The sequence below is a fragment of the Musa acuminata genome, chromosome BXJ1-3, assembly GCF_036884655.1.
Source record: "Musa acuminata AAA Group cultivar baxijiao chromosome BXJ1-3, Cavendish_Baxijiao_AAA, whole genome shotgun sequence".
Lineage (NCBI taxonomy): Eukaryota > Viridiplantae > Streptophyta > Magnoliopsida > Zingiberales > Musaceae > Musa > Musa acuminata.
Window position 1 is genome coordinate 36,338,694 of NC_088329.1, and position 18,389 is coordinate 36,357,082.

General features: G+C 38.9%; 3 protein-coding genes across 5 annotated transcripts; 2 read left to right on the forward strand and 1 right to left on the reverse strand.

The window, feature by feature from the left end:
* The first annotated feature begins 2,199 nt into the window (after positions 1 to 2,199).
* Positions 2,200 to 4,613, forward strand: LOC103979423 (small ribosomal subunit protein uS14). Its single transcript, XM_009395566.3, has 3 exons — positions 2,200 to 2,359; positions 2,993 to 3,092; positions 4,402 to 4,613. Exons 1-3 carry the CDS (start codon positions 2,298 to 2,300, stop codon positions 4,408 to 4,410), a joined length of 171 nt encoding a protein of 56 aa, XP_009393841.1. The 5' UTR covers positions 2,200 to 2,297; the 3' UTR covers positions 4,411 to 4,613.
* A 140-nt stretch (positions 4,614 to 4,753) lies between these two features.
* On the forward strand, positions 4,754 to 17,268 carry LOC103979421 (transcription factor RSL2-like). Of its 3 annotated transcripts, none has more exons than XM_009395564.3 (7): positions 4,754 to 5,570; positions 13,057 to 13,114; positions 15,619 to 16,191; positions 16,265 to 16,498; positions 16,587 to 16,652; positions 16,762 to 16,827; positions 16,908 to 17,268. In XM_009395564.3, the coding sequence occupies exons 1-7, from the start codon at positions 5,530 to 5,532 to the stop codon at positions 17,004 to 17,006; spliced, it is 1,137 nt and encodes a 378-aa protein (XP_009393839.3). In that variant the 5' UTR covers positions 4,754 to 5,529; the 3' UTR covers positions 17,007 to 17,268. The 3 variants fall into 3 exon arrangements, with proteins under 3 accessions (XP_009393839.3, XP_018678413.2, XP_064988495.1); XM_018822868.2 differs by lacking the exon at positions 4,754 to 5,570 and adding an exon at positions 9,628 to 9,926 and having other exon boundaries at positions 13,038 to 13,114; XM_065132423.1 differs by lacking the exon at positions 4,754 to 5,570 and adding an exon at positions 9,798 to 9,926 and having other exon boundaries at positions 13,057 to 16,191.
* On the reverse strand, positions 8,404 to 9,396 carry LOC135626795 (LOB domain-containing protein 37-like). Its single transcript, XM_065132434.1, has 2 exons — positions 9,102 to 9,396; positions 8,404 to 9,006 (listed from the first exon to the last, which is right to left on the reverse strand). The coding sequence occupies exons 1-2, from the start codon at positions 9,283 to 9,285 to the stop codon at positions 8,618 to 8,620; spliced, it is 573 nt and encodes a 190-aa protein (XP_064988506.1). The 5' UTR covers positions 9,286 to 9,396; the 3' UTR covers positions 8,404 to 8,617.
* Positions 17,269 to 18,389: the final 1,121 nt, after the last annotated feature.

An 18,389-nucleotide genomic window follows, 5' to 3' on the forward strand; every position in this document is an offset into this window, starting at 1 on the left:
ACCAATAGTGTAAGTTCTTAAAAAATAACAATGAGAAGTAATATAAAATAAAGTACCAGAGTTAATTACTCAATTACTGTCCTAAGCTACAAGACTGATACATTCGTCATCACAATTAATAATGATATCACCTTCAGCAACAACTATATTGGTTTCTTTCTCATTTTTCTTCCTTTCATTCTGTTCTCACTTCTAAAACCTACACTCTTTCTTTATGTGACCTGGCTTATTAGAGTAAAAACACTTGATATCTCTTTTAGATTTGGATCTTCCACTATAACTATATGGATTTCTACTATGACTTCTTCTACGTTTTTCTTATTTTTCAATAATAAGTGTATCAGAAGAAGATTCTCTTTATTATATTCTTCTGACATCTTCATTTAGCAACCTGTCTTTAACCATGTCTATGGTTAGAGCCCCCTCTAATATGGAGTTAGAAATTATCATTGCATATGTTTCCCAACTTTTTTGATAAAGAGTTGAGAAGTAACAATCCTTGTATCTCATTATCTATATTCATTTTTATAGTAACCAATTTGTTTGCAAGACTCTAAAACAGGCTTCATTGCTTAACAATATTATCACCATTTTTATATTTTAAATTGATGAGTTTTCTAAGGAGAGAAATTCTATTTCTCATTATCTTCCAATATAGGCAATATTTTTTCTATGTTGAACCTCCTATTCCTAATCTTGAATAGTAGATGGTTTGTCTTTAACTTTGATGGGCTTATATAAATCTTTATAATAAAATAAATATTCCATCATATACCTCCAAATCAAATAATTTGATGAGTTCAATTTAATCATATCGTCTGAATCTTCCATTTCAATCACACAAGAAAAACTAGCACCAAACAACTTAGTTATTTTTGGGAGAAATTATTATAACAGAATAATTCTTTTCTCTCTTTTTATATCAAAATGAATTCCTCACCAAAATATCAACTTATTATCAAAAGCAAATATTAACTCGAATAGTATAAACAATAGAACAATTAACCAATCACAAAGTGAAACACCGAATTTTTACATGAAAAATTTAATACGGAAAAAACTATGAGATTGTAGTCCACTTTAAACCTCCACTATCACCAATAATGATAATTAGTTTATAATAAATCTTTTTTAGAATAACTAAAGGATCATAATAACATCAAGAACATACATCTTGGTTCAACAATAACATATCATCATCAGATTTCTTCAAAGAAAATGTCTAAATCTCATCAAGTATGTATATCAGGAAAGTATCTGAGAGATGACAAATCGTAGATCAATACTATTAGGATTTAAAAGCTTCGATTCTCTATATAAAATTTAAACCAAAATTGATAAAATTTAATCACTTATTCGTCTAGCAAAAACGTCAAACTTAGCTTTCTCCTTGTGCCACTGTACTTTACACTGTTTTGTTAACAAATCATATTTGGGATCAATGGCCCTATTGTATAGTCCAAGCCAATCTATGAGCTGGACCCAATATATCTTCTTCTTCTTGATTGTCTTGATCTAATAACCTCCTTTTAATATGTAAAATTGGGATATGCAAAAAGCTACCACATCTTGTATTTGGATCATATTAGTATCGTAATCTTCGTGCTTAAAAAATTTATATTGAGATTTCTATAATTTTGAAAGTGAAATAAAGAATCTTATTTATTCTAATGTCATCAATTATATTTACGAAAAATACAATATGTGATACTACATGTTGGATCGATATAAAAGTGATGAACAAAATGATAATTTTAATATTAATTTTATTTTTTTATAATAAAATTATTGATAACGGGAAAGATGTTAAAATTATCTTTCTGTCTCACTTTCGTATTGATGTGATTGATGTGGTGTCATACGTTATATTTTTCATCAATTCAACTAATAACGTTATGATAAATAAAATTATTTATTTTATTTTCAGAACTCATTATAATTTTTTTTAAATACAGTGACTACGTTACTAATGCTGTCTAAATACAAAAGATAATATATAATCAACCCCTGCCGACTCCACCGGGTGGTCCTATTCAACCGTTCGTCGTAATGTTCCATTGGCCTTCTCAAACAGGCATTGTGGTGTTTCCATTGTGTTGCACCCGTCCGATCACGGATGGACGGCTGATATTGATAGATGGGTGCAACCGACAGTGGATCCCTTGCTCCCAGATGGGGGTCGGTCAAGATTAGGGTTTCTCTGGGATCCATATAATCCGAACACGCCCCCTCGAGGCTGCGACGGGGAGAGATTGTGGTTCGGCGCGATCGACCTTGAGAGTTGCGTCGCGAGAGAGATGGGGCATTCGAACGTCTGGAACTCGCATCCCAAGAACTACGGCCCTGGATCTCGAGTTTGGTGAGCGATTTCCCTTGTTTCTGCTACCATTCTTCGAATTTGGTGCTTGTCATCGATTGACTTGAGATTTTGCGATCTCCGTTTGTTCTTACTTAGATGATGTAGTTGCTTTAGCTGAGTTAGTCAAAGATGAGATCATTAGAAGGTTATATAGGTTTAGTCCTTTCTCTTTCTGTAGTTGGAAGACGATTCTAATATTATTTTCTTCCGTAGTTTCAAGTTGGGATTTTTATTCATTACTCGATGCACCTTCCTACAAACCTCTCGTGTCTGCGTTGTGCTATTCAAATTTGTTGTGTTTAAGGGGGATTTATGTCAATCCTTATTGTCCAAAAAGAATATTTTGCTGCTGGAAGAATATTTTTTTCTGTTGTCACATAGAAAATGAAAATTAACATTATAAGTGCATAATATAGAGAGTTAATAGAATTATTTAAGCTGAACCATGACAAGTTACAGTAGTTTTGGACTTGTATTAAGCTGTTTTTGTGCTTCTTGACCTTTTAAGTGATGTATGATGGTTGAAAGGTTTGAATTACAATTTTGAGATACTATTAACTTGAATTATAATGTTCAAGCTTTTGTTTTGTGCCTCGTCTGATGATATGTAATCATCATTTTTGTTTGTTCCAGCCGGGTTTGTGGGAACCCTCATGGACTGATCAGGAAGTACGGGCTTATGTGTTGCAGACAGTGTTTCCGCAGTAATGCCAAAGAAATTGGCTTCATTAAGGTAGTCTTATACTCACATCCAAGGTGTACCTCAGACCCTGTATTGGGTTATGTCGCTTTTGTCCTTTGCCTTCCTGAATGTTTTAGAATAGTGGTTAATGAAATTGCTTTTCTGGATGTTTGGTTTATTGGAGGAAGTTTTCCATTTGGTTGATAAGATTAAGATTTACGTATGTGATATTTGTTTTTCTGGAACTTAATTATGTTTGTCATTTCAAATAGATCTTTTATCATAGATCTTCTCATTTTAAATCTACTTCATAAAAGAGTTTGTGAAAGGATTGGATAAAATTTGATTCTTTGAGGAAGTTATCTTTTAATAGTTTATTTGTATAGGTAGGCAATGAAATAATAGATCTTTTCAAATAATTTTTACATTGTACAATCTTTAAAATAGAATTGCCATGTCACAATGATTAAGTTATTCTGGGATTTTTTATTTATCTTCATATCTAATTTTGTCATAGATCTCGACAATATTCTGGTAACAATTATATTTCAAATATCTGGTAGATTTTAGCATTGCCCATTTTGGTACTGTTGATGTTTCTCTTTGTTTACCATCACGTTCGTACCCTTCCTTTATCATTTTTAGATATTCAACTTCTCGTGCCGGTTGCTAAGATGCATTTTGTCCTTTCCCTTTCCATGCTAATTTGCACTGTCTTCACTAGTATGGTCTATGTCCCTGTGAATAATCTGAAAAGAAAAGTGCTTTTTACTGTCAGTGCATTTATGACTTCATAAACAGCCTGTAAACATTACAAGATCGAAGTGTAGCACTTGAAAGATCATGCCATTAGTTGAAGTTATGCTCTTTTAGGGTGCTGCTAGTTGCCTTGGTCGTATTGCAAGTGCTCTATAGTTATGAAGGAACATCAATGCTAGTTGGTTTGACGGCCCATCATAAATAGTTGCTTGCTTGTAGAAAGTGATGGATCATGTTAAATCCTTTCTTTAACATGAGAAGCAATACATCCCTTTCGTTCTTGGCTTGAGGGCTCTGCAAATGACATTGGAAAATAAAAACACATTCATAGCCAGTGATGTAGTCATTTTGTATTTCATTGTTTATATGGTCAACAGAGGTTTGGTGTCATGTGCAAAGTATAAGCCTAAGATTTTAGTCCTAGTATGTAATGCTTTTACAGATTATAATTAAAATTTTAACGGACATTTTTTAATCATGTGCTGCTTGAATAAGACTTACCGATTGATTTCTCAGTTTCTATCTTTTGTATTGAATGATTTGAAGTTGGGGGAATGATGCACTCTTTTGACAATGTCTGCAATGCTTTTGGATTATGCAGTACCGCTGAAGATGTTTGCATTCACAGAGACTGAGCCTGCGGAATGGAGCTCTTATTGTCTCAGAATGTGTTTTCTATGAACTCTAGTTATGTGATCTGCTGGATTATAGTTCACCTATTAAACTTTCAATTTATTGGAACAATGTAGCAAGTTAAATTCCATGGAATATTTTTATGGTGATCAATGTGATGCTCCTATGTTTCTTCCCATACGTTTAAGTGCATATATTGGTTCATTTGTTGGACTCGAATTTCAATTAAAATCATACAATTTTGTAAATGTGTATAAAATATCATGCCATAAGAGTTGGGTGGTGGTATTTATGTTATCATGAGTTATCAAAACCTTTCAAGTATGCGTTATTGACAGTCTTTTATCTGCATTCATTCATAGCAAGACTCATTAGCTTTTATATGTTAAATTGAATTTATAGATAGAATGCTCAATTTGGATTTTCTCTTATTCTGTTTGCCATTTTATTCATTAAATGATATGGCTTAGTCGTTGATGATAATACTTGTATGGAAGTAGTTCTGAAAACTAATAGTTACAGTATTTTTCTTCTTCCAAAATATTAATGTTAAAAGTAACTATATTTGTGTTAGAAATAATACAACCACTTAAAGACTATTGTAATTACACTGAAATCAAATTTAAGGGTGATCAAAATTTGTCTTTCACCAGTTTCTGTTTGAAGGAAAAAATCTAATAATGAGTAGTAATTAGTGTTCAGAAGGCTAAAATGAGATGATTGTTTCTACATTAACAAGTACAGAAGTTTGATGACCTATCATTGTTTCTTCGTTCAATAAGACATTACTCTTTCGTTTACCAACCGTGAGTAGAAGTAATACGTTTTGCAAATTGCATGGAATCTACCGGCCCCTCCACAAGAATGCTTCTCCACATATTGCATGGATGCCGCCGATCAAGTTCTTGTTCTTTTCTGTCTGTTCCTGATACATGGTGGACCAGCAGTGGCTGTCCAGGTCATGTGTTTTGTTCGCCTGAGGGCTGAAGTGAAGCTGCAGAACATTATTTAGCATACCACAAATCATGTTTTGGCCACTGAAGTCAACAGGTGCGGCTTGTAGGGCCTGACGCTGGTTTTTCGACTTGGATTCTGAATGCAACATGAAATATTTTGGACGGCAGATGTCTCTACCAGGTATGTGATGCACACCACCTATTTGACGAAATGCTGATTCCATTTCTGTCTTTTATAGGGATGTGATATTTAGATTGATTTGAGACATGGTGATGCACACCACCTATTTGACGAAATGCTGATTCCATTTCTGTCTTTTATAGGGATGTGATATTTAGATTGATTTGAGACATGGTGATGCACACCACCTATTTGACGAAATGCTGATTCCATTTCTGTCTTTTATAGGGATGTGATATTTAGATTGATTTGAGACATGGTGCATCAATTTCCTACACTATATTTTGTTTGTATTCTCTTTGTGTGAGAAAAGAGAGATCAAAGTAAACTAGAAATGGTCACATAAATGACAGTATAAGCTATGATTTGGGGAGACCAAACAATTCTTCTTGTCAAGTTGACCTCCATTTGGCTCTACCAATCATATAGTTCTGGAACTGGCAACTCAGTGTCCATTGGACCCAATTCCCAAAATCTTATTGCTTTGGAACATGCATAACATCATTCAAAGCATAAACTAACTAGTGGGCAAATGACCACCAAGAATGTTTTATATAAATGTCTCAAGCCTAGGTCTATATGCTCTTATTTTTCTCATTCTTCCTTTCTTCCTCAAGGATTTATTGCAGAATTTTTTATGCTTAAGTAATAAGATCGATGCTTGTGACACCTTTGACTTGATTATTGTTAGTGTGATGTTCTTATCTATATCCACCTTTTTTTTTTTGTGCTTCAAATCCATATTTGTCTTACATTTTATTTGAATCCATATTCGAGTCAAACAAATATAATTACAAAATTATATTTGAGTTTGTACCTGTTAATAAAAAAATGATAGGATAGGGATATGGTTTCCGCAATTTTCACCCTAATCTTTTATTTGTATTTAATCCATTTTCACTCCTAGTTGTGACAACTACTTCATTCTTTACATAGAAAAAAACATTATGGTTTATTTATCTTGATATTGGCAAGCCTTGTGAAAGACAATGAGCTTATATATATATATTTTATTTTTCTAAGAGGGGAAACATAGAGTCGGAAAGTCCACATATTTTGATCAATTCTAATTGAAAACTGAATTTGCCTTGACATCAACTTTAGAATTTGAAATTTTGAGCTACCATTGAACTCTAGAATCCTAATCATTCATGCAACAAAAAAGAAATCACAAACATTGTTGAAGGTTGAAGAGAGCTGTTGGTTGAAAAAAAAAGGATCATTCATGATGTGGATTAGAACTGGTTAATCCTAAAGTCCAAATTTCTCTTCAACCTTTCAACCAACATTAGGAAAATATAGACATTTGGACTTGGAGTTGGTTTAACATTTGATTTCTGTCCAGAGGCTATCAGATTACACTTACATCTTGAGTTGTTAACCCAAGTTTCCTACTCATGAGTGGGATAATCCCTAAATGTTGAAGGAATAATATGTCCAATTAAGTTATGTCAAATGTGTGCTAAAACACTAAAAATGCAAATAATGTGCTAATAAATAAATTAGACATCTGGATAAGATGTCAGTCTTTGAACTTTTAGAAAGACTCAGCTTTCTTCTGCAAGCTGAGTCTTAAACTAGAATTTCTCAATCACATGCATTCACTTCTACATGCATCAATTATTATAACAAAAGAGCAACCTTCTCTCCTATCAAAGAATAGCTGACCTTTGTCTGCACCAAAAGAGTTAGGAGACCAAAAACACATCCACCATGGCTGTCACCATATTGGATTAAATGGCCGGTGTGCTTGAGAGCAGCAATGTGGAATCTGAGTCAGGCTGTGCTAAAAAATAACAAATCAATGCAAATCAAGTTGGACTTGTGATTATTTTATCTCACAACCACATCATGTTGCATGCTTTAGTGCATGGCAAGTCATAAAGAAACTGGAGTTGAGGAAAAGGGGGGAGGAGAGAGTAGAGAAGGGTTAAAGAGGGATGAACCTTTTTGGTGTCCCCTCTCATTCCCACCAAGTGATCACTCATTCAAGGGCAACATGTTTGCATTATAATAATACTACACGTCCTTTATCTGTGTGCTTAATCGGTGGTCGTACCTTTCCTGGTTTCAAGCATCTTTTGTTCTTTATTATCATGTTGTCCATTGATTTGTTTTAAGGTTCCAACTTTGGATGAGGATACAGCATGGGACTGTTAGCTTGTGATCTAAAGAAATATTGGAAGATGAATCGCTGAAGTGATTCATCACAAATGTATGAGACGTTATGATTCTTACAAGGGAGCCAAGTTATAATCTGCATCGTTGGATCTTGATCCGACGATCATAACCGGTGTGTATGCATACCATGATCACCACCATCACTCTGTCTTTTGTAGGTATTATGGACGGCTTAGATGTAGAGAATAGAAAACGGAGGGCGGATATCAGAAACTAGATTGGAGATTGGACGCGACTCGCCGGCGAGAGAGAGAGAGAGGAGGCGCCGAAGACGACGCTGACACGCGCGGCGCCCTGTCGTTCATCGCAGCCCTTGCTTTGCGGGTTCGGTGCGCAGCGATGCGACGCGCCGACTGGGGCCCACGGTACGACGTGTGGGGGCGGAGATCGGGGACGTCTCGTCTTTCTTATATTCTTTTGTTTTCTTGGAGAAAGAGGAGGCGAAAGGAACGAAGAACCTTTTTTTTTTTTTAAGGTAAAGCGACGCCCAAATTGCACGTAACCACGGAGGAGTATGACGCCGGCTGATACCTTGCCCGCCTTCTCCTCAGCATCGTAACTTAAGTGGAGCGTGAAGCGGTGACACGCAGCAGCGTTCGATTACGCGGGACATTATTCATACTGTTAATTTGATTTAATTTGCTATGAATCGTAAATGGAGGATATTAGAAGATAATTATTGGATGGGGATTGATAATACACTTCGATCCCGGATGTGGTCATCGCCGCCGGCGCTCTCACCTTCCCACGCAGGGAATCGATGCCGGTCACCCTTACAAAAAGAAAGAAAAAGTAACAAAAAGGTTTCGATCGGAGGGCCAAAACTTCCGTCGGCGGTAGACGGGGTGACCGCCAGAGGAAACCGCTCAAACGAAGAGGTTGAGAAGCCTCGGCTCGACTCCGGCGGAGCTCTCGCCGCTGGTCGTCGTCGTCACCGACCCCTCAGAGTTCATTGATGGCGTCGCGGGCCGCTGCGCCTTCTGCCATCCCGCGGGATACAGAGGGGACAAGCACAGGTCCAGGTCGCACGCGCCGTCGGGGGGAGGGGAGGGCACCGCTTTGCACCGTTTCGCCTCCGCGGCCAGCGGGAAGCCGTCTTTTACGGAGGGAAGGGGCCGGAGGGCACCGCCGCGGAGGACGGTGTCGACGGCGGCCTGGCAGAGGTGCCAGTTGCCGGTCCAGAGCAGCCCGACGGCGCCGCCAACGGGGTTGATGGTCCGCCCGCACGCCTCGAAGAGCAGCGACTGGAACAGGGCTGCAGCCAATCAATCGGTCAGATGAAGCAAAACCAGGAGGAGGAGGAGGAGGAGGAAGAGGAGGGAGGGGAGCGGGAGGGAGACCAGTACGAACCAGGGCGTTGGTGATCGGGGACGGCGGAGATGAAGGACATGAGGCCGGCGCGGCCGAAGAACTTGGCGACGAAGACGGTGGCGTGGCCCTGCGCCTCGGCCGTGTCGATCCACTGGAGGCACGGCCGCAGCACGCACGCCTCGCTGCATCCCTTGCGCAGCACCCTGCAACCGTTGCAGCTCATCTCCTTCTCCCCCCTCGGGTCGCCAATCTCATCCACCACCCTCCCTCTCCTACTGATGTACTCCTACCTGCGAAGGAAGAGCAAGCGATGGAGGAGCACAGTGAAGAGAAGAGGGGACGATGGCAATGGTGGAGGAAGAGGAGGAGGGTTATATAAGGATCACCGGGAGTTAGGGTAACCCCGTACCAGAGTTAGGGGTTGCTATGGAGTGACGGTGGTAGCGTTACCGCTAGAATATAAAAGAGAGAAAAGGAAAGGAAAAGGAAAGAAGGGGTTCCAAGGTTCCGGGGCGTGGGGTGGGCGGCTACGTGTCCCCGCGGCCGGTTCCCCCTTCGCCACCGTCCGATGGGCTTTGCTCGTGAGATGGATCCGAAAAGGAAAGGGAAACGGAAGCGCTGAAGCCTGCAAGAAACGTAGCTTCTTTAGAGGTCTAGAAGAGTTTGGATCGATGGTGGTGATCCGGCTTTCTCTTTCTGCTTTTGCTAGTGGGCAGCACAAAAGCAGCGGTCGGTGTCGATTTCAGCGGTGGAGACGGTACAATATTCCCTGGCGCAAGTTGAGGGCGGAAGGAGCAGCCATCAACCAAACCATTGGAATCCCCAGCTCCGTGGCGAGTACGACTCATGGAGCGATACGAACAAGTTAGTACACCTTCGTCAATCCCTCCCCCATTGCTTGGTTATCGGGCCATCCACCGGGCTCAACCTCAGATAAATGGATCATTGGTCGGACATGATAGCTCGATAAGCCACATGCTCAGGTTTAATCATTAAAAAAAACACTTTTAATATAAAAAATAAATTTTCTTATTTAAATTTTATTTTTTTAACATTTTAGAGGCATTTAGTTGACCCAAATAGATGTTTTTAAGTCTTTTTTTCAATAAACATTTGGACTGATTCTTCCAAGTTACTTCAGCATGTGTTCATACAATTAAATTCTTGTATGGTACAAAAGAACTTAGGTTTGGAATGTCATGTCATACTTCAAAATTGGGAGTGACAGACAAGAATATACTGAAATGGTGGAACCAGATTGCACCGGTTGAAATGGATCAAGTTGTACCTTCAAGTGGGACAAGAAGTCCCAAGAAGCAAATTGGTGGAGGAAGATGGACATGACATTCCAAGAGAGCTATTCTCCTATGAGAGCTACTCAGCTCAAGGAAGAACACTGAGATTGACCTTTGTCACAAGTTACAGGTCTCCATAACACCAACAATGTTTCACTTCATTTTCACTTGGGTCCTGCTCTTAGCCTCTGTAGGGTTTGTTGATTATAAGTTCAGTACATGTTTTCTTTACCTGCTCATGCAATGCATATCACTAGTCTTCATTGCTCAAACTGAATTAGGCATTCATCACCAGTACATCATAGGGTTTGTCATAATAAGAGTTATGAGATGTAATTCAGAACAGAACGTTGCAGGCAAGCACCTACTGGTCACCCTAACCCACTGAGAATTATTTCCAAGGGAATGCACTTGATTGCAAACCGAGGGATTAATGATGATTATCCTATTCTTATCAGCTATAATTTCTTCACTTATTGTACATACCATAGTGATTACAATGAAATACTAACTCATTATTCATATTCTAGCAGAAAATCACTGCCTACATTTTCAATCTTATCCTGCTAACTTGCTTTTTGTCCTTTGCAATTTTCATTTTCTGCAACCCAACATATTAATGTTTTATCATTGTTTTTGCCTTAAGTTTAAGTCATGGCCAGTGCAGAGGTCCTTCAGGAACTTTCCATATTGATGTTCAAGATAGACTTACTTGGATCCCTTTTAGGGCCCAAAGCAGAACAAGAGAATCTTTTAACATAATGCCAATGTGGACCAAGTGATCCTTGAACAGCATCAAGCCTTTTTGTTTTTGCTTTATAGTAACATGATAATGACAAATCAAATTATCATCTTGTTCAGATTAACAAAACTACATTGATTTTTTTTTTAATTTTCATGGAAAAGGAAATAGAACATACTTCATTTTAACCCATCTAACGAACTGTCTTTTTTTTCTTTGATAAATAGCATCTTGGATCTTATAGTGTTGACCTTGACACTCAAAATTACCTACCATAATGCAAGGATCATACGTTACATATGTGATTGTATCAGCCAATGTACCTTAGTTTATATCTTAACAATGTGCTCATCACACATGAATTTCTACTAATTTCTATATGATCTCTATGCTCATCACACATGAACATCCTCCAATAGTTGCAAAACATGAAATTAAAGGCATAAAGTTCTCTGAATGAGCCTCCTTGAGGTTCTCTTCCTGGAAGAAATATGTATGTAGGCTCCAAACAACCACATTCATTCATAGTCATTTTCAATTGTAGACAATCAAACCCTATTTGTTTTATGTAATTTTCAATTTGTAAATGTTAGATCATTAAATTTGGTTTTCCATCATTGAGATTTTGATTCATCTTGAGGTATGATATATTATGCCCTCTCTGTGCATATAATGTTGATGTACACGCATGTGTAAAACTTTACGAACACCAACATAAAGATGCACTTCTCATTGTATACATGACTACATTAATGTATCTGTTTGTTATTTTGTGCAATTGTGTGGAGCCCTTTCTCCCTGCATAAGCTGGTCTGTGCAAGTGTTCATTTATATAGTTAGCATCTGACAGAAAATTTGTGCTCTTTGAAGGAGAGATAAGTCGCCTCTTCCTTTTCTTAAAAAGTTTCTTTAGGAGGAAACTGTCCTGATTAAACTTGTTCATGGATGCATGTCAAGGAAGATTCCCTTGGAAATAATCACCATCACACCTTGACTAAGTGCAAGTCAAACAGGAAAAATGAATTTCAAGAAATCATCATCATCAAGGAGATGGTGAAAGAAGTAATACCTTTTTATTTGACTTGGGCCTGTTTCCCTGAGGTCTTTGACTTCGCCTCTTCCCTTGGAAATCATCTCCTTGATGGTGATGATTTCTTGAAATTCATTTTTCCTGTTTGACTTGCACTTAGTCAGGTATCACCATCTCCTTGATGGTGATGATTTCTTGAAATTCATTTTTCCTGTTTGACTTGCACTTAGTCAAGGTGTGATGGCGAAAGAAGTAATACTTTTTTATTTGACTTGGGCCTGTTTCCCTGAGGTATTTCTAGTTCAGTTAGAGTCCCTTCATATTATAACCAAGGCGGGAATCTAAGTCAGAGATTTGACCAACTTAGGATAAATTCTCAAAGTCAGACATTCCCTACAGTTTTATGTTAATCGATTACTTTAAATCCTTGAAATCTCCTCCTTGTTTCGAGGACACTAATTGCAGTATTAATCTCATACATCCCACAGCTGGATCAGGCAACTTGGTTACTCTTAAAGAAGTTCTGATACCTGATGCAGGCTTTTTCTACATCCTTAGGTTGTAGACATCAGTTTACACAAGGAATGTCCCTTTATATGCCTTTGAGATTACATGCTTATCAAGATTATTCTATTAATTTGGCTAGTCAAACACACATTTCAAGACCTGCTTAACAATAAGAGCAGCCATTTAGATACTAAACTTGCCTGTTCAGACAATTTACACAGTTGTAGAAGATGCTGCATCAGACTATTCAAGCCATTTTCTTGTTCTGAAAAGATGGTCTCATGTTTTAGAGTTTCAACAGTCATCAATCGTTTATTACAAGGCTTTTCCAGATTCTTCATTTCTTATGGCTGATATATTATCTACTTGCTGGCCAATTATGAATTAAGTTTTGCCAACAGTGTTCAGCCTTCATTGCAGTGCTGGGTTGAGATCTCTTCTGGTTTCTTGGTGTGCCACATGTCGAGCCGGGATCAAGGTAAAACATTACCCCTATCACTGGTCTAACCATCTATAAGAATTTTCTCTTTATTTGCCATTGAATTTTATTTGATTCAATATTTTTATCCAAGCAGAGAATATTTCAATCCATATTTATAATTTCTAGTAGATTTTTTAAAAATATTTCCTCATCTAACTATAGCATTCATATTCATAGTATCCTTAGATCAAGCATGCTCATACAATCTTAAATAATGTTTTTGCATGTTTTGTTATGTATCCGAGTTACACTTAATCATTTACAAATGAATGTATTCAAATAATTTCTCACATTGATTTTAATATATAATATCATAACAGTTACATAATTGCATAATAATATCTGTGGGTAGGACACCAAAGTGAATGGATGGCAATGTGAATTCCACTAAGAGTAGTAGTGTATCACCCACCGATGATATTTATTCTTAGCCCCTCCCCATACAATGATCTTTAGGTCACCAAACAATGATGCTACCATTCTAATACTATAAGACCACGAAACATACATGCTTACATTGAGATCATCTCACTCTCCTATGCTTAAAAGCATTTCTCTCTCATTCATCTCATTCTTGCACGATCTCATGTCAAGAGTTAATTCAAACATGAGAATATTCCTCCTACCCTATTATCATAAGAATACTCTCACTAAAGAAACAATGTCAAATAAAGATCATGAAAGAACTCCAAAAACATTAATAATGCATTTATGGCCAAACCCTATTTGCCTCATCCCTGCCTCAGGACAACCCCAATCTCAATGAAAGAGAGACAACAGTGTAAGTTATTGCCCATGGACCATGTCTTTCTTTTGCCATGACTAGGTATTAATCAGTGTATACACACACACACACACACATCAAGATTTCCTAGTCATATGACATGGGTAATGTAGTAATGCCCAACTAAGCAACAGCTCTCAAACACAGCTCCTTGCTCCCTTCCAAGAGTCGAGTGATGTCCTACTGAGATCAGCCTTGTTTGATAGCAAAGGCCATAAGGAGTGGCCTCTGGTCTCTATACAATCTTAATATCTTTGTTTATTGAAGCTCCCATTGGAAGTTTTGGCTTTTCTTATGGCAAAGATCTTCATAATTGATCCCTCCACATAAGTGCCAATCTCAACTACATGAGAAGTTTTGGCTCTTCATAATTGAGCCTTGTTTTCTAAAGGGTGATAGAGATAGGCACTGAGATCCCCCTGACACAGCTTTCTTTTCTTTTTTTCCCTGATTTTTTTTGTTCCTTCTACCAACTTCTCTCTCTCTCTCTCTCTCTCTCTCTCTCTCTCTCTCTCTCTCTCTCTTTCTCTCTCTTCATCAAGAAAGAAAAGTACACTATATACTAATACATAAATCAAAGTTTGTGAGATGAGACTGGGATCGAGTTGATTTCATGATTACTTATGACTTAAGACAATATGACTTGAAATACTTGCTATAAAATCTCTTCCTTTATAACTAGGATATCATTTGTTACGGAGTACTACATTTTATCTCAATTAAAGATATATTTTCCCCTATATCAAATACTTGATACTATTTAGTACGATCTGATTTGATGAGATAACTACTAGCTTCATTAATTTGATTTGAGAGAATCAAAATGAAAGCCGAGAAACAGTGTAGACAACAAGGACAGAACAACATGCTTGTGCAAAAGTTCCAGAGAAACAAACAACATGATATTTGCACTGGTGATCCTACATAGAAGAGGCATAAAAGTTGGAGCTACAATTCGACATCATCAACTACAATAGAATTCGATGGAGCTGTGCAAAAGTGGGAAGGCTGGAATTCAACATCACGGGGGGGTGTTATGGTTGAAGTAATAGACTTCAACTCTGATGGAGTTGTCCATAATCCATAATGCATGTCATATCCTCGATCACCTTATTGCAATGCCTCCTAAACCTTTACACATGAGGCAGTACATGAAAGAACACAACTCCCTGCTCTTGCAATGAATCAAAGCCGGTAATACTGTGTGCAGCTCCCCCATACGACAAGGAGAATCGTAATCTTGGATGCTTTCGTCCCTCCTCCACCGGCCACGGAAGCTTCTTCTTGGAGAATGTCGTCTTCTTCTTCTTCTTCTTCTTGTGCTCCCCACGACATGCCCACCTCAATCTGTCTTCCTCTCCCCTTTCTTTATTCCCGTGAGCACAAATTTCTCCTTCTACAGTTCATCCTAATAAAACAGTGCCCACGTCCTCCCCATTGCCAGATAATATACACTCCTCGTGCTACCACCCACCCCCTTCTTCCACTGTCGATGTCTAAGCCTTTGATCGATCATTGCATCCATCTTAGCTGTATTGCCTGATCGGCGATCGAACCTGTCGCAATCTCCAATTAAATTAGCGAGTGAAGTCGATTCTTTGACAGACAGCAATCTCTGCAACCAATCGTATAAATGCAATGCTCCCTGTGCTTTGCTAAATGTCTCTGCGTCCTCTTCCACCTCTGTAATTGTTCGTACCTCGCGATGGAGCCTCAGGGATTGGTTTCGGAGGCAAGCTGGAGCTGCTTCGATCCGGCGATGTCGGTGGAGGAGTCCGAAGTCATGGCGCAGCTGTTGGGGGGGTCTCAGAGCTTCGCAGGCGACCATGATCAACAGCAACAGATGCTTTGGTCCGACCATAATGCCGATTCTTACTACTGTGCTGCTACTTCTTACCCCGATCCGTACTGTTGGCCGCAAGGCAACTGTAGCAGAAGCAGCACCACCGACTATTACTACTTTAGCGATCCCCACATGGTTCCTGCGATCGGCGTTAGCTCTACCCCGATGAGTTTTAGTATCGGCGGCGAGCCGATCGACACCCCGTCCTTCCCCGTCGGTGCTCATCATCAGTTTGGCGCAGCGGTCTGCGTGACCGAGGAAGCCAGCGGTGACGAAGTCGTGGATTCCTTGGCGAAGCCTCCTCCACCTCCGCCTCCTCCTCCTGCGCATGCCTCGCAAGCCATCAAGAGAAGGTTGCATGGTGGCGTCATCGAGGTGGCTGCCAACACGGAAGAGGATGACACCCAACTCCAGAGCCCCAAAAAGAAGGCCCGGGCATCGGCACCTGTGAGTATACGGTATCATCTGCAATGTTGCCGAGATGAATGGCGATACCATTCTGATGAATGCAATGTTTCAGATGCCTAAGAAGGGGAAGAATGCGCAGTCCAAGAAGGCTCAGAAGAGTGGTGGTAGCTGCAACGAGGAAGAGAGCAATGGCGACATGAATCCTCAGAGCTCCTGTTGCTACACCTCGGAGGACGACTCGAACGGATCTCAGGAGCTGAAGGGAGCTGCTGCATCTCTGAATTCAAATGGCAAGACGAGAGCTGGTCGTGGCTCAGCTACCGATCCACAGAGTCTCTATGCGAGGGTAGGATTCCTATTCAGACTCAACATCGCCTTTGATGCTCTTAAATCTTCGATCGTGAGACATGATCTGAGTTAAGTATGTTCTGCAGAAGAGGAGAGAAAGAATCAACGAGAGGTTGCGAATTCTGCAGACTTTGGTCCCGAATGGAACAAAGGTAAGCAAGCAAGCATCTCTCATCTTAAACTGCTCTTTCTCTCTTACCATAGAGAATGATGATGAGTAGTAACATTCTGTGGCTGATAAGTATTGCATTGCTTTGGAAGGTTGACATCAGCACAATGCTCGAGGAAGCAGTTCAATATGTGAAGTTCTTGCAGCTTCAAATTAAGGTCAGAACTGCATCTCACACACGATTTTGCACTGATATTACTATTGCATCTCACCTGAGATGGGACATTTGTTTCTGCAGCTTCTGAGCTCTGATGACTTGTGGATGTATGCACCCATTGCATACAATGGCATGAACCTTGGGATCGACCTGAACATAGCTTCAAAATCTCAGCAGTGACATCCATATACAATCTTCCTTTTTCTTCTTTTTTCTCCCCTAAAATGTTTTGAATTTTTGGGTCATTTCCGCAGAGCAAAGGGATCATCAGTACTTGACTAGCAATTATGAGAAGCGTGTTGATGATTCAAATTGACCAAATCTCATGTATTCTTGACTTATTTCATCAGTTTTGACTGTTAACTGATGGAAAGATTGGTCCAAAACTACAGATGATGATGTAAATGAGGGCAACCGCCTAATTCAATACATGACTTTTGTATTGATACACTACCTTTGGATGTGATATGTTGGGTGACCCCCAAAATTGTTATTATTGGAGGCAGCATTCAGTGACCAAACTTAATCATTGGTTCATTATTCCAAGAGGACTCTTTAATCGAATCCGCCGAGTCATCCGATGTGTGTTCTTCACCGAGTCCAGCTTCATTTTATGAGAAAATCAATTAATCTTAGTGGTTCTGCAATCAAGGATTCGAGAACAAGGGAAACTAAGGCAAATCAATTAATCTTAGGGGATCTTATAGCTAAAAGAATAAACTTAATGCATGGGGAGCTACATCAAATACATAATTATGCCTTTACAAATTGAGAAAATCTTTTTCGTGACCCGAATGTTACTACAAGAGAATAATCTTATTATTGTACTGAGACTCATCTAATAGCATCTGATATAAATTCTTTACGAGGAACGATACAAGGCTCACTTGCTTTCTCCGTATTAATCGGTAAGATTTACATTATGGTTAATAAGAAAATGTTATTATGTTCTTATTAGACAGAATGAGCTTTTTAATTCATGAAACATTCATAAATGTTGAGTTATTTTACCTCATAATATCTCTTGTTAATAATAAAAGGGTGTAGGATCAAAATTCCACAATCCACATTCAGGGATTTGTCTATTACTTTGTATTGACTCCAGTCATATCATGTCTCTCAGAAATGTAGTTTTAACCATTACGTTTCAATATTTGATAATAAAAATAAAAAATTCCCAAGCTTTTACTTCTGGTTTCAATATTTAATATGCTTCAGATTTTGGGGCTCCACATCTCTTTCTCTCTTTGCCTATTCATCCATTTCTTTACTCATCCTTCTCTTCCTCCCTCTCTTGAACGAAGACAATTGTTCTTCTAAGAAGCCACAGCTGTGTGGGAGATACTTTGGATGCACTACTGACCATTGCCGAGCACAGCCACCATTCCAAATGTAGGAAAATCCACCATATCTGTGTGCTGTGTAGGAAAGCTACCAGTCAAGATTTCTGGACTCTTTTGTCTCCAGTTCTATGCAAGTTATGTCATAGAGGATACTCATGATCACAGTTTCCTGTGTATCAAATCTGGAAAATCCACCGGATCTGTGTGCTGTGCAGGAAAG